The sequence below is a fragment of the Eretmochelys imbricata genome, chromosome 1, assembly GCF_965152235.1.
Source record: "Eretmochelys imbricata isolate rEreImb1 chromosome 1, rEreImb1.hap1, whole genome shotgun sequence".
Lineage (NCBI taxonomy): Eukaryota > Metazoa > Chordata > Testudines > Cheloniidae > Eretmochelys > Eretmochelys imbricata.
In genome coordinates this window covers 317,411,366-317,427,370 of record NC_135572.1, presented here as the reverse complement: position 1 = coordinate 317,427,370, position 16,005 = coordinate 317,411,366, and the positions used below count along the sequence as shown (strand labels likewise).

Sequence of the window (16,005 nt, the reverse complement as noted above, 5' to 3'; positions counted from 1 at the left end):
GCCACAAGTACTCCTTTTCTTTTTGCGAATACAGACTAACACGGTTGCTACTCTGAAACCTATTACCAGCAGGGGGGGAGGGAAAGAAAACCTTTTGTAGTGATAATCAAGGTGGGCCATTTCCAGCAGTTAACAGGAACGTCTGAGGAACAGTGTGTGTGGGGGGAAATATATAAGTTTCTATAATAAGCAGTTCTAGGTGTCCGTTAGGGATGACACATGATAAGCAGCATGGGGATTTCTTGCTTACGTTTAGGAATCTTTGCCCCTGAGAGTCCAGGCAGCATAAAGAGACCAAGTTTCTCTTTGACAGGGATTTTTATCCCCTTCACCTCAGATTCCAAGCTGATGGGATGAGTTCATGCACAGGTTTCCCCTTCCTGGAGTGGGTGAGGAATGTAATCAACAAGGTCTCTGTCCTTTGGTACTACACAATGTCTCATTGATTTTCCGTGGGCCATCTTGTGTGCAAGACGAGCACTTTACCTTAATTAATGCTGCTTTTCCTGTTTGGTGAGTTACACAATTGCAGAGATTTACAATGCAAACATGCAATATAACTTTATACCATGGGATACAGATATTGTAAGTAGGATTAATACATGCGGCATCCCACAAGCATTTCATAAAGTCTAAAAACATTCTTATAATGCTAATATCTGTTTTAACTAATTTTTATTTTAGTCAGACTGGAAAAGTTGCTTGTTTTGTTAACACCTATTTAACTTCATTACCTAGCATTTTGAATAAAGGAAGCCTTTTTTTAATTAAGATTCAACACCTTTTCCTCTACAATTAAAGTGTTAGAGATGTGTATTGTGAGCTCTGAGACTTCCTAGAAGTTCTCCAGCAAGAACAGGGAGGACCAAATATTATATTGTTTACTTTTCTATGTTTACAAAAAAATAAAGAAAGCAAATAACAAACTATTGTTGGGCTTTCTTTCTGTATCATAAAGATGCAAAAGAGGGCACATGCTCAGTTTCTTTTAGTAATCATTTGCAAGGCTTCTTTAAATTTGTTTTCTGTGAATATTCCTCATGGAAACTTGACTGGGTTTGTTATGCTCATCCTGTTAGGGAGCAGAAGCAATACCATGTTAGTAACCCTGTGCTGAGGCAGGACCAAGTAAACCTAGACCATCCCTGACAGGTATTTGTCTAACCTGTTCTTAAAAACTTCCAAGGGTGGGGATTTCACAAGCTCTCTTTGAAGCCTATTCCAGAGCCTAACTACATAGTTAGAAAGTTTTTCCTAATGTCTAACCTAACTCTCCCTTGCTGCAGATTAAGCCCATTACTTGTTGTCCTGCCTTCATTGGACATGGAGAGCAACTGATCATGATCCTCTTCATAACAAAGTTCCACCAAGCCAATAACATGGTTAAGGCTTGTCATTTTCATAGCAAATGTTACACAAGGGACTGATGTGGCCAGCATCACATCTGGCTGACTTTGACTTCCCTAACATGGTGGATCATGTTTCTTACAGACATGCAGCAGACAGACTAGCCTTCTCCACTGTCTCTCCTCTCCACAAGGCCCTGGAGTCTGACTTCCTTGGTCTGGTTCAAAAGTCTATTGAAACCACCCAGGTTCCAAGTGTGTCATCCTGAACTATCTCCTACTTCTCCTTCTAGCCTTTTCAACCTTTTCTTTCAGGATTCATCAGCATATCTTAATCTAGGGAGTCCATTTATCCCACCTCAGCTTGTTTTCCAGGTCGGAGGACCTCCCAGTCTCAGTTATCAAAAGTGGATGGCTTAAGAACATAATAAGAATGGCCATACTGGGTCAGACCAACAGTGGCCAGCGCCAGATGCTTCAGAGGGAGTAAACAGAAAGGGTACTTTATCGAGTGATCCACTTCTCACCCAGTAACATGGGCTTGTTCCATTATGTTGCAGTAATCCTGATCATAGCCTTGATAATTACAGCCTAGTGGGAGGCATTATCTTTGAGAAGATTTGGGCTTCATAAATCAACTACACCCCCACTTGGAGTTTGAAATATAATTGAGGGGAAAAAGAATGGAAACTTTATTGCTCTAAAATATCTGTAATAAATGTCAGCTATCACAATTTGTCACAACTTGACTTCTCCTGAAATGTATTATGAAAAAAACCATAGCCTATATACTGAAGATGCTAGACTATACTTTCATGAGATGGGGCAAGTGGGTAATACAGGGCTCCTTTGTCAAGTGCAGAAAATTATCTAATCCAGAATAGAAGCTTATTGCACAATGCAAATTTACAAATGTGACTTGATTTGAAATATAGGCGCTGTTGTTGCCACCACTACTTTTGTTGCTAGTGAGAGTTAGTGGTGTGTTAGACATTTGGAGATCACCCTGAAAATAATTGAGAGAAGTCTGGGTAAAAAAGTAAAGTAAGGATAGAAGAACAGAAGACATTTCTTTAAAAAGTAAAGAGGAAAGATCATTTAACACAATTGACTAATGTTCTATCTTTAACATTCTAAAACCTCCCACGTTACAGTCAGAATATTACTTCAGTTATCCTCCTAAGACATTTTTTTTATTTAATTGTGTAATCTATAATTTCAAAAGCATTGGGAAGGGCTTTGCTTAAAAACACTCTGAGTTTTAACTTGCTACAATTTTATTGCTGTCACAAAGCAAAAATCTGTTGTATACCTTTGACTGTTAGACTTGTACAAAATATTTCTGGTTGTAATTGGCTTTCCTTCTTGTGGTTGCCCTTAAACCATTCAAATCTTAAAATCTTTAAAATGTTACTTAACATTAGAATGGTATTTCCTTTACCTGGCATAAACATGGTCATCAGACCATGCATCAAGAGTCCTTAGTGTTATACTCGGTGATGCAATTGACTGAATGAGTGTCGTTGGGAGTGTCACTTAAGCTCTATGTGTTTCATCTATAAAACGGTACTCAAAATGCTTACCTGCATTTTTTTAAAGCACTTGAGATTTGTGAATGAAATCTGTTATTTAACTGCTAAGTGTTCCTGTTGTTTCTTATACATGGTATGGGTAGCAAAAAGCAATTGTAAACATTTTAAATGGCCATCATTTTCAGCCTCCTTACTAGAAACAGGTAATGGGGAATTTTCTGTGGTTCAACAGAGAGATGCCTGTTTTTGCCAGCAAAAAATGAGTACAGTTAGATGACACATTTTTAAAATCTTTCTGTGTCGAGATATGAAGAGTTTTTAATAGTAAAATGACTACTGGACAATTGAATTTTGTGTCAGCTTCTCAGATATTAACAGTGAACATTAAAGGGATACAGTAAGTTGATGAATATACAAGTAGAGCAGAGAGACTGTGTAAGATGCATGCATATACTCACATTCTGAAATTAAGGTAGAATGAATTATTTGGCCTTGCCTCCTTTGAAAGATGCCCTTTAATCTCTCTTTCTCTGTAAGTACTCAAGAAGTTGCAATTTGGTTTAATCTGTTTGAAGTATTTGATGGAATTCAATTCACACTGTTTCTCGCTAAAGACAGCAATGTATTTAGGATAGATTTCCAAAGCCAAGTATTTGTAACGTGTAATCCTAGATAATCACTGAAGTTCAGATTTATATTTTAATTAACTATCTTTGGCTGAAAGCACATAGACAATTGATTAGTAAATTAAACTAAATTTATGGTATGACATAATTAATGACATTCTGAATTTTAAAAATATTTTCAAGGAAAGAAAATTTCCGAAGTTTGTAATGAAAGAAATGGAGAACATGTTTATAGAAGAGTTGCGGTCTTCAGTGAATTTGCTAATGGCAAATTTGGAAAGTCTTCCAGTGTCTAAAGGTGGCCCAGAATTTAAATTGCAGAAGTTAAAGCGATCACAGAATTCTGCTTTCTTGGACATAGGAGATGAAAATGAAATTCAGCTGTCAAAGTCAGATGTGGTGCTATCATTCACATTAGAGGTAAGTGAATATATCACGTAACATTTGTTGATTATTTAAATGATTCTAGAATATTATTTCTTACTACCTCCTTATGATTAGTCCTTCCCCACTTTTGTAGTTATATTTAGAATTTCATACTAATATGTTAAACAGCTAGACCATAATTTAATTTTCAATAATTAGGGTTTATGTGCAAACACATGTACATTTTCCCCTTTAAACTAAGAATAGGACTCAGGATCACTATGTTGTCAGGTGAGCTGTAGTCTAAAGGATGGCTTTGGTTAAGAAATAAGTAAACATTCGCTTTGGGGCCTAAATTAGCCCAAATGTAGAGGAGTATGAGAAACTGAAGTTGCTAGTGTGAAGAAAGTCAAAGATAACTTGGAGATAAGTTATGGGAAAGTACGAATCAGCAATGACATGATGTAGGGTTATGTTACCATTATGTTTGGTTATAACTGGTTTGAGCACAGTTTTCAATGGATGTTTTTTAAAATTGTATATGTTTTACTAAAATACTATCTATATTGATAGTATGGGGGGACATTGGTGCAGATGTTAATTTAAGTAGTGTGAAAAGACAATGAGAAGGTGGAGGAAATATCATTATGATCGAGGCCAACTTAATGTTAATTAGGATTATAATGGAGCATAGAAGGTGTAGTTTTGCTAAATTGTGAGACAGTGCCTGTTAACATCCAAAGGGTACCATTAGGTTCTAGTGTTATATGGCTGTACTTCCTCTGTTATCAGTGGACTGATCCCCGCATTGATATACCATTTTGTCATTGAGTGTGAGTACAGTAGAACCTCAAAGATGCGAACACTAGAGTTACGGACTCACTGGTCAATCGGACACCATGTGGAACTGGAAGTAAGCAATCAGGCAGCAGCAGAGACCAAAAAAAAAAAAAAAGTGAATACTGTATTGTGCCTGTGCTGCATCTTAAAGGTAGGCACATTAGGGCTGCCTGTCACTTCCTCCACCGCCTACTCGCCACACATGGGGTGGGGAGCACAGCCACTCACAGGTAGGAGGTGAAGATGCTGACTTAGTTTCACAGGCACAGCTGTGAACCCCTGAGCCTGGAGAGCAGGAGCAGCGCTGGGGTCTGCTCTGCTTTCCTAAGCCATGGGCACAGTTCCCTCCCCTCCACCCCTGGAGGCAAGGGGACAAGTTTGCATGCTCAGTAAGAGCCGGGAAAGAAACTTCCCGAGCTCCTGCTTGAACCTGGCCTGGAGTGTTTGATGCTGGAGCCCAAGCTCCTGCCTGCATGCTGTGCTCTGGAGGAGCAGCTCAGTTTTAAAGGGCTACACTTCCTCACTTATCACCTTGCAGCCAGGGGGCTAGAACCAGCTGCCTGTTCCCGCCCCCATTCGCCGGGCAGCCACTTACAGGTAGAAGATGAAGATGCTAAAGTTTGCAGGCACAGCTGTGAGCCCCCCTCCCCCTCCAAGCAGTCTGCCCTGAGGAGCATCCCATAACGTCTTGTTCAGAGTTATGAACGTTTCAGAGTTATGAACAACCTCCGTCACTGAGGTTCTACTGTATTATAATAGCATTTGTGTAAGTAGTAACTGAATGCCTGTTTGTTTAACTAATCATTTTTAAAAATAAAGTTTGATTGCATCATTGAAAGTATTGCCTTGTGGTCCTCTACTAAATAAATTTTCTGGAACCAACCTAGAGGTGTGAGTCTGAAAAATAAGTTGGGTTATTTCACTCTTATCTTTAACAACGTAATATTAATTGGGAACATTTTAATGTAAAAGTTACAAAATGTTACACTCTCTCTCCTTGTGACTGGCAACCCTGAATAAATTTCATGCTAATTTGTTAAATACACAGGAATACTGTTGACTATAATTAGGAATGAAAGTGAAGGTTATCTGATCAACTCTGGAATTCTTTTTAATCTGTCAGTCCATTTTGGCTTTCACTTCCTATCCTCCATTGTTTCAGCTCACCTGCATAGCTTCTCCAGAGATTAAGGGTCTTATCGTGTGGGAAAGTATTATCATATTTATTTTAGTGTGATTTCCCTGGGGAAAACTAGGAAGAGGCAAATCAGAAGTCTGCTTTTGTTTTTTCTTTCTTTTTTCCTTAATTTAATTATTTTTGCCTTAACTCTGCAACTATTAACACATAGTCTATCATCTGCCATGGACTCAAAGCTGTAGAAGTTCACAAACAAAGTATCCATTTTACTCAGCAGTAATATAAATAAATGTACAATTTACATCTTCCATGCTCATTATTAATATCAGCAGGGAAGACAGTTTTTGAAATTAGCTGTTTTCTTGAGGAGAATCCAGGAATCTTTTTGAGAATACTCAGGAAGAATTGAAGGTCTTGATCCTGCAATCTGTTCCATATGGGCGCATTCTTGCACCCACATTGAGTCCAAAATACTGCAGTAGGCGAGCACGAGGACGTAAGATTTCAGGATCAGGGCTTATGGCTTTTAATGCAAATCCTATACCAGGAAATACTAGCCTCTCCTTGTGACAGTAGTATGAGTAAAAAGAGGGACCAAAGTTTGTATTTGACATCTTTACATGTGCTGCATTTACAGCGCATTCAGCTCATTTGAGAATAGGTACCTGGATAGACGAAAGTGCAACTTGGAATGTATTATTGTTTTAATTTTTTTAAGTAGCTTAAAATAAACTTAGAAGTATGCGTATACTTCTTAAACAATTGTTCTTTTCTAAGCAATGTGTCTTTAAATAAAAAGCTTTCAGTGTTGTTATTGGGGGAGCTGGTAAGTGATCCTTATATTAAAGTTGCCTAATACTTCCCATTACAGCCCCTTCTTTTCAGTTGTTTATAATTTGGCTGCTTGGGCTAAAAATATTTCCCGAGTCATATATGTATGCTTGTAATCACAAACATTCCGAGCATCTTGGATTCATTGCTAATTGGCTATTTAAGTACGTAGCTGGGATTTTATTTGCGTTATGTATACCCTTCATTTAGGAAGACTCACGCTTTTTCACAGAACATGAAATGTGTAAAATGTTCAAACATAGGTATTTCAAATTAAGTTCCTAAATGGTTTTCAGAGATGTGATGAAAATTGGAGTGGTAGGTGCTCAGCACCTTTGAAAATGTCATTTTTTTAGGTGTTTGGAAACGTTAGCCTGTATTTTTAGGTAGGTTTAAATTTTGGGTCTGTGAACTGGGACAGACTGTGCTTCTTTAAGGAACTGCTCTTTATCAGAGCTGATTGAAAAACAGAACTTCTGCCCTGTGGGAAATTGCAGTATTTTGCCATTTGGATTTTATCTTAATTCAGGAAGCAAAGTCAAAATATCAAAACATTTTGCAGAATAAGAAATTTGCATTTGGGAATGTTGAAATGATTCATTTTGACATTTTTGATTGAAGGTAAATGTTTTCCCTTCCCCTTTTGATGCTCTCTCTCTCCCTGTGCATGAGCAACTGTGGTGCCCTGAGGGAGCTGAAGTTTCCTCTTTCCTCTCCGTTTGTTTCAGAATCAACAATTCCTGTGAAGCACTGCAGCTGCTCAACCACAGTGAGAGCCTGCAGTGGTTCCTGGGAGGTGAAGTCTGGCCAGGAGACTGGGACTGTATGGAGAATGAAAACAGGAGGGACATGGCACTACTATTCCCATGATGCATTGTAGTGGCTCAGGCAGAGGGAGAAATTCTGAAACTAAATATTTCTCATTTCAGGTCAGGTCTACTTTTACAACTGAAGCACATTTATATTCTTCATGGAAAATTTCAAGAAATTTGATCTGTACCAGCAAAAAATTTTGGTTTTGATGAAACCCTGTTTTGGGGAAATATTTCCTTTGAAATTTTTTGACCATCCCTACCCTTTACCAATAATTCCATGTCTGTAATTGTTCCTATTTATTACTGTGGCTTCTAGAAGTCAACAGTTACAGTGCTTCCAAATCCTAAACTAAAATCTTCAACAATTCTCTGCTGTACCTATTGCATACACTTGACATGGCTTGATGACATTAGTAACTTATGGTTAGAAGTGAACGTTTGAAGAAATGCTTCAATCTACACTGACTAAATGTTTTAAATGATATTGTCTTCTGTACTGTGTACCACCTAAACTGTCAATTCTGAAGTCAGTAGACTAGACTTCAGAGCACAGTGATTAGTGGACACTAGTAACAGTTTTCTCTCAATTTTTTAAAGACTTTAATATGCTAATTCAGAACTGTCACAATTAAGGAAAAATGCTATGACCATTTTCTTTGCCATTACTGAGCCATAAAGTAAAATGCAAATGCACACTGATCACATCGATACTGTACCTGAACTGATAGTAATAATTTATTTGAGATTGTTTAATGCAGGAGTTAACCTCTCAAGTTTCTTCCATTGGATTTATTTTTAATAAGATGCAAAATGATAGGAAGATTCTGATTGATCCATGCACAATGCAAAAACATGTCTAGCATTCTTGTAATGGCAGAATTTTTAAGAGCAATTTAAATCCTTAATTACTTGGAAAAGAACAAAAACAGTAGGGCTTCCCCTCTACATGCAATATTCATATGTAAAAGGCTAACAATTTTTTTTTAAAGAATAATAGTCCTTCATTCCATGCATCAAAACAGCAGCAGTTCATCAGCTAGACAGGTACGTGAGCGGTTGTGTTAGTGGTAAAGTACATAAAATGAACGAGCCATTATATAAAACAATACATACCTCCCTTGTTTTCACCAAACCCACTTAAGAGAGTGAATGCAAAGCCTGAAAATAGTGCCATAAGTCTCCATAGCAAATGTTGGTTGTGTAGCTCCTACAATGCTTGGCATACACAGAAAATGTCCTATTTTATAAAAAGAGATTGATTTTTACCGAGTAGATGTTGAGAGTTTAATGGGAATGTCAAAAAAAGGCTTTCTGCAACTTTCTTTAGATTTCTAGAGATGGACACAAATTTTACACCATGAGGAAATATATTGAGATCAGCAGAATCACAACTACTAATACATCTAAAAGATGCCCAGGGATGAGATGAAAAAGAAGAAATCAAATTTTCTTGTAAATGTTGTATGTGGAGTGAATATAGTTTTTTCCACTAGAAACTTATCCATCTTAAACAATGAGGAGTCCGGTGGCACAGCTTGTTTTATCCAGCTTGTTTTAGTGAATTTACAAAGCTCTTGTAGCCTTTTCTGTCACTGACAGGCTCTCTACCAGTCAAGAGGCTACAGTTCATTTTTGACAAGTCAAAAAGTAGATTACTTTTCTGAAGTGTTATTGCATGGGGGTAGCATTTTTTCAGCATGGGAGACTTATATTTTAAATGCTGTGTTAAAAATCTGAAAGCCAGATTCTTGCCTGAGATCGATTCACGCACATCCTATTCACTTAAAGCTAAATCTCAAAGAAAAAAAAAGGGGACGGGGGGGAAAGAAACTAAGTTGAAGCTGACATCATAGATTTTTTTAACTGAAGCATAGTGAACTTATTCCTCTGTAGACACGACGCAGGAAATGGACAAAAACTGATCCACTCTCTAAAGTATGATGTGGTATCCCTGAAGGAAAAGCAGGATTTTGCTAGTACTGCTGTATGCAGTTTATAACATCTGAATGCTGGCAAGTTGAGGACCTTAAAATATCCAGTCCATACTTCTGCAGGAAGCGGTTAAATTAGGGAATCTTTGTCTGAACAGCTATTTGAGAATTATGAAAGACAAAAAGAACATAGGGAATCTATTCATAGAATCATAGAATATCAGGGTTGGAAGGGACCCCTGAAGGTCATCTAGTCCAACCCCCTGCTCGAAGCAGGACCAATTCCCAGTTAAATCATCCCAGCCAGGGCTTTGTCAAGCCTGACCTTAAAAACTTCCAAGGAAGGAGATTCCACCACCTCCCTAGGTAACGCATTCCAGTGTTTCACCACCCTCTTAGTGAAAAAGTTTTTCCTAATATCCAATCTAAACCTCCCCCACTGCAACTTGAGGCCATTACTCCTCGTTCTGTCATCTGCTACCATTGAGAACAGTCTAGAGCCATCCTCTTTGGAACCCCCTTTCAGGTAGTTGAAAGCAGCTATCAAATCCCCCCTCATTCTTCTCTTCTGCAGGCTAAACAATCCCAGCTCCCTCAGCCTCTCCTCATAAGTCATGTGTTCTAGACCCCTAATTATTTTTGTTGCCCTTCGCTGGACTCTCTCCAATTTATCCACATCCTTCTTGTAGTGTGGGGCCCAAAACTGGACACAGTACTCCAGATGAGGCCTCACCAATGTCGAATAGAGGGGGACGATCACGTCCCTCGATCTGCTCGCTATGCCCCTACTTATACATCCCAAAATGCCATTGGCCTTCTTGGCAACAAGGGCACACTGCTGACTCATATCCAGCTTCTCGTCCACTGTCACCCCTAGGTCCTTTTCCGCAGAACTGCTGCCTAGCCATTCGGTCCCTAGTCTGTAGCGGTGCATTGGATTCTTCCATCCTAAGTGCAGGACCCTGCACTTATCCTTATTGAACCTCATCAGATTTCTTTTGGCCCAATCCTCCAATTTGTCTAGGTCCTTCTGTATCCTATCCCTCCCCTCCAGCGTATCTACCACTCCTCCCAGTTTAGTATCGTCCGCAAATTTGCTGAGAGTGCAATCCACACCATCCTCCAGATCATTTATGAAGATATTGAACAAAACCGGCCCCAGGACTGACCCCTGGGGCACTCCAATTGACACCGGCTGCCAACTAGACATGGAGCCATTGATCACTACCCGTTGAGCCCGACAATCTAGCCAGCTTTCTACCCACCCTATAGTGCATTCATCCAGCCCATACTTCCTTAACTTGCTGACAAGAATACTGTGGGAGACCGTGTCAAAAGCTTTGCTAAAGTCAAGAAACAATACATCCACTGCTTTCCCTTCATCCACAGAACCAGTAATCTCATGATAAAAGGCGATTAGATTAGTCAGGCATGACCTTCCCTTGGTGAATCCATGCTGGCTGTTCCTGATCACTTTCCTCTCATGCAAGTACTTCAAGATTGATTCTTTGAGGACCTGCTCCATTATTTTTCCAGGGACTGAGGTGAGGCTGACTGGCCTGTAGTTCCCAGGATCCTCCTTCTTCCCTTTTTTAAATATTGGCACTACATTAGCCTTTTTCCAGTCATCCGGGACTTCCCCGGTTCACCACGAGTTTTCAAAGATAATGGCCAATGGCTCTGCAATCACAGCCGCCAATTCCTTCAGCACTCTCGGATGCAACTCGTCCGGCCCCATGGACTTGTGCACGTCCAGCTTTTCTAAATAGTCCCTAACCACCTCTATCTCCACAGAGGGCTGGCCATCTCTTCCCCATTTTGTGATGCCCAGCGTAGCAGTCTGGGAGCTGACCTTGTTAGTGAAAACAGAGGCAAAAAAAGCATTGAGTACATTAGCTTTTTCCACATCCTCTGTCACTAGGTTGCCTCCCTCATTCAGTAAGGGGCCCACACTTTCCTTGGCTTTCTTCTTGTTGCCAACATGCCTGAAGAAACCCTTCTTGTTACTCTTGACATCTCTCGCTAGCTGCAGCTCCAGGTGCGATTTGGCCCTCCTGATTTCATTCCTACATGCCCGAGCAATATTTTTATACTTTTCCCTGGTCATATGTCCAACCTTCCACTTCTTGTAAGCTTCTTTTTTATGTTTAAGATCCGCTAGGATTTCACCGTTAAGCCAAGCTGGTCGCCTGCCATATTTACTATTCTTTCGACTCATTGGGATGGTTTGTCCCTGTAACCTCAACAGGGATTCCTTGAAATACAGCCAGCTCTCCTGGACTCCTTTCCCCTTCAAGTTAGTCCCCCAGGGGATCCTGGCCATCCGTTCCCTGAGGGAGTCGAAGTCTGCTTTCCTGAAGTCCAGGGTCCGTATCCTGCTGCTTACCTTTCTTCCCTGCGTCAGGATCCTGAACTCAACCAACTCATGGTCACTGCCTCCCAGATTCCCATCCACTTTTGCTTCCCCCACTAATTCTACCCGGTTTGTGAGCAGCAGGTCAAGAAAAGTGCCCCCCCTAGTTGGCTCCTCTAGCACTTGCACCAGGAAATTGTCCCCTACGCTTTCCAAAAACTTCCTGGATTGTCTATGCACCGCAGTATTGCTTTCCCAGCAGATATCAGGAAAATTAGTCACCCATGAGAATCAGGGCATGCGATCTAGTAGCTTCCGTGAGCTGCCGGAAGAAAGCCTCATCTACCTCATCCCCCTGGTCCGGTGGTCTATAGCAGACTCCCACCACTACATCACTCTTGTTGCACACACTTCTAAACTTAATCCAGAGACACTCAGGTTTTTCTACAGTTTCATACCGGAGCTCTGAGCAGTCATACTGCTCCCTTACATACAGTGCTACTCCCTCTGCCCTGCCTGTCCTTCCTGAACAGTTTATAACCATCCATGACAGTACTCCAGTCATGTGAGTTATCCCACCAAGTCTCTGTGATTCCAATCACATCATAGTTCCTTGACATCACCAGGACCTCCAGTTCTCCCTGCTTGTTTCCAAGGCTTTGTGCATTCGTATATAATATTAATGCTATTTAAAGAATAAATCTAGGAAGCAGGTAATAAACTGGCTCTATATCTTGATTTCAACAGAGTGGAAGATATTGGGAACCAGCACTGTCTACAAGGATAGAAATGAGAAGGGATCACAACTGAAAATGATAAAGGGGTACAAACTGAGGCTAAGCAATGGGGAAATAATAAAGGAATGTAGCCAAAATGTTATATGTAGGTTAATGCAAACTTTGCTCTCTGCACAGTTAAGATTCCAGATTTTTTTTTGGTCATCACAATGAGATATTCCCACAGGATAAAATGTAAATAGCTAGCAACTTTAAGTACAATGATTTCCTTAAAGAGACACTGTCACCTTTGAAATGGAATCCATTTTAAAAAAGCTAAAAGTCGTTTCAGGTACTTAGATCTGCCCTTTCATCATACTGCCAGTTCCTATCATTTTACAGCCTCATTTTCCTACTTTTAAAATTTTTGTGCCTTCTCTGTGTCTGTTTGAAAGACCCACACGATTAAAAGTCACTATAGTGCAATAGGCTACACACAAAATGCTATCAGATTCACAAAGGAAACAAACAAAAACTAGAATGAGTACTTCCCCTTTCATCTTTTTCGTGGACAGTAATCTTAGTTATTCCACATCACAATAGCAGGTAAACAGCGTAATTCTGAACTACTGTTGTTGTTTTTCTTTGGGTCGTGTCACTGAAATACCAACCACTTCCCATGTTAACAGACATTTTTCTGCTTTCTAAGAGACTGGATGCTTTCCACACTCTTTCTGCCCTTCACTAATAAACACTAAGAGCAGGAGGGGTGTGTGTGTGTGTATGTTAAATGGCCTACATTAATCATCGAGGCAAATCTACTGTACAGTTTAGGAAACCTCTGAGACTATTCATACATCTATTCAAAGTTACTGCAACTGAGCATCATAAGCAATCTGGGTTGACTGTATTAAAATCACTGTTCAGTGAAGCATTCATTTCTGGCTTGGATTATAATAATGTTTCATTCCAGAGTTTAGTATTTGTAAGCAGGCAATTTTTCATTGTATAGACATTTTCTATGCAGATGGTATCATCGTTTTATGAAACAGAGTGAGTGTTTCACAAGTTGGAATTGTTATAAGAGGACCTTTTTACAACAGCTTGAAACAAAAATGATAGAAATAGTGGCAGAGGATGCCTTTTTAATATCTTGTCTGTTTCAGCTACTAAACAGGTATAGGAAAGGAATACAATACAAACAAATAGCACCTAGAAAGCTGTTTATCACCTAATGAGAATATGATGATTTCCTTTCACCTGGAATTGTCTTGACCCTTTAGTTTTCTGTTCCAAGCATCCAGAATTAATATCCGAGACAAAAGTACCTTCTAATTAAAATGGAAACTGAAGAAGAAAACAAAAACACATCAACATAGAAATGAGTCATCATAAAAGTTACATTCAACAGAGCTATTCATTTGGCATGAGAAAAGGAAGCATAGGTATTATTAGATATCATAATGTTTCAGTGCCTCAACTAGAGATTATGAAATAATTTACTGAGCATGGAGATCACAAATGACAAGGATAGTCATTCATAAAGTTATGATGTAATTATTGTTGTTTACAAAGCTCTGTAGATATTGGTGGTACTTTTCAGTTAAAAAAATGCTTCGAGTAGCCCAGGACCTGTCACCCCACGTTGGGGTAACATCTTAGCTTTATCCATTTCACAATGCATGATGTTGTGTCATGGTGTTGGAGGCTTTATGGTACATTTTACCATTAGCTATGAGATCCCTTGCACTTTCCCCCCACATCCTTATCTTTAAAGGTGGGTTTTTGTAAGTGAATAGAAATAAAAAAGCCGAAGTACAGATGTTACAGAGACAAGATGTGTGAGGCAATGTCTTTTTTGTTGGACCAATGTCTACTGGTGACAGAAACAAGCTTTTAGGCTACACAGAGCTCTTCTTAGGTCTGGGAAAGGTAGTCAGAGTGTCACAGCTAAATACAAGGTGGAACAGATTGTTTAGCATAAGTAGTCAACCCGTATTGTAAGAAACTGTTCAATGTGAAGTGGCCCATTAACACATCTGCAGTCATCCGACAAGAAAGGGTGGGTGTGGTTAGTGGGGTACAGAGTGTTATAATGAGCCATAAATCCAGTGTCTTTATTAAGACCATGATTTTTACAGTCTAGCAAAGTTATGAATTTAAGCTCCCAGGTTTGCCTTTTGAAGGCATTGTGCAGGTTTCCTCTGAGGATGAGGACTGAGAGGTGAGATATAGAAATATTGTTTTGTGAAAGATGTTCGTCCACAGGTGCTAAGGGGTTTAAAAGTGATGAAAGACAAAAGCACCATATCACCTGTGGGTAAAATAAATGGTGAATAATCCTACACTCTCCTTCAGCTTTTTTAGGGACCACATCTAGGTGGGGATGGTCATAGGTCTGGCGTTGGTAACTCAAAAAGGTCCAGCCACTTGTTTAGCTGCAACCTCCAACTGTATTTTCCCTTGAATTATTTCCTTGTCCTTTAATAGATTTCATGTTTTTCTGCCCACACATGCAACCTCTCTGCTCATATGGGATCTCAAAATTTTCTGACACAGGTCTGCAAAGGAGTCATTATCCCCCTCCACTGCCCTGCCTCTAGAGCTTGAGGCCACCAGGCTCTTAGTTGTCCCATGAGCAGAGAGGGGACCTGTCACAGTAGTAGCCAGTGCTGCCTGGCCCTTGTGAGGCAGCTGGAGCCTGCTGGAGGCAAATCTTAGCAGCTGTCACGTGGCCCACAGCCTCCTCCAGGCTTCCAATCCCAAGCAACAGCATCCCACTCCAGGGATGTTGCCAGTGATCCTCCCTCAACTTGCGAGTGGGTGAGGGGGGCAAGGCTCTGACTCGCTGCTGTTGCAATGTGTTCCAGAGTCCCCCTGCAGTTTCTATTACCCAGCATGTTGCCTGAGGGGACAGATGAAGAAAACGTGTGTCTCTCTCTTTTCTGCTGCACTGACCTCTTCCTGAGCAAACAGAAAATCTGGGCTATTATCTTTTTGTTACAGAGCTGTAAAGAGGTAAACTGGAGCACAGAGAAAAGCTCAAAGCCACAGAAGAAATATGTGGTGCGGCTGTGAATAGAATCCAAGTCCTTTGACTCCCCGTCTTGTGCTTTAGTCACAAGAAATCTTTCCTCTCGTCATAATGCGTTATTGTCTGGTATCCATAATTGGTCTGAGTCTCTCATTATTGGGACAACTACTGTACTTTCTGTAAAGATTAGCTAATATTGAAAAATAACTACACTAACATAGTTTTCCAACTAGATTAGAATTTTGCATGTCAGTTCATAATACAGTAAAAATCAAGGGTATGCATTTTGTTTATAATATGTAATGTCATTTAGCATTAAGAGGAGCTGCACATATGGTTTGAGAGGAAAATATAACCTCAATTATTTAGAGTTTTGTTGCTTTACAGGGACATTTTCAGTTTAAAGATGACTTTTTTTGCTTTTATGGTACATCTTTGATGCTTAAAACTGAAAGTTCTGTATACATCTTGTTTGTT

General features: G+C 39.8%; 1 protein-coding gene across 3 annotated transcripts in view; it reads left to right on the top strand.

Moving 5' to 3' along the window:
• CADPS2 (calcium dependent secretion activator 2) overlaps positions 1-16,005 on the top strand; it is a 561,163-nt gene that overhangs the window by 222,359 nt on the left and 322,799 nt on the right. For all 3 annotated transcript variants that reach the window (XM_077834502.1, XM_077834493.1, XM_077834509.1), the window contains exon 5: positions 3,688-3,924. In XM_077834502.1, coding sequence (XP_077690628.1) covers positions 3,688-3,924 — 237 coding nt within the window. The remainder of the gene's footprint in view (positions 1-3,687; positions 3,925-16,005) is intronic.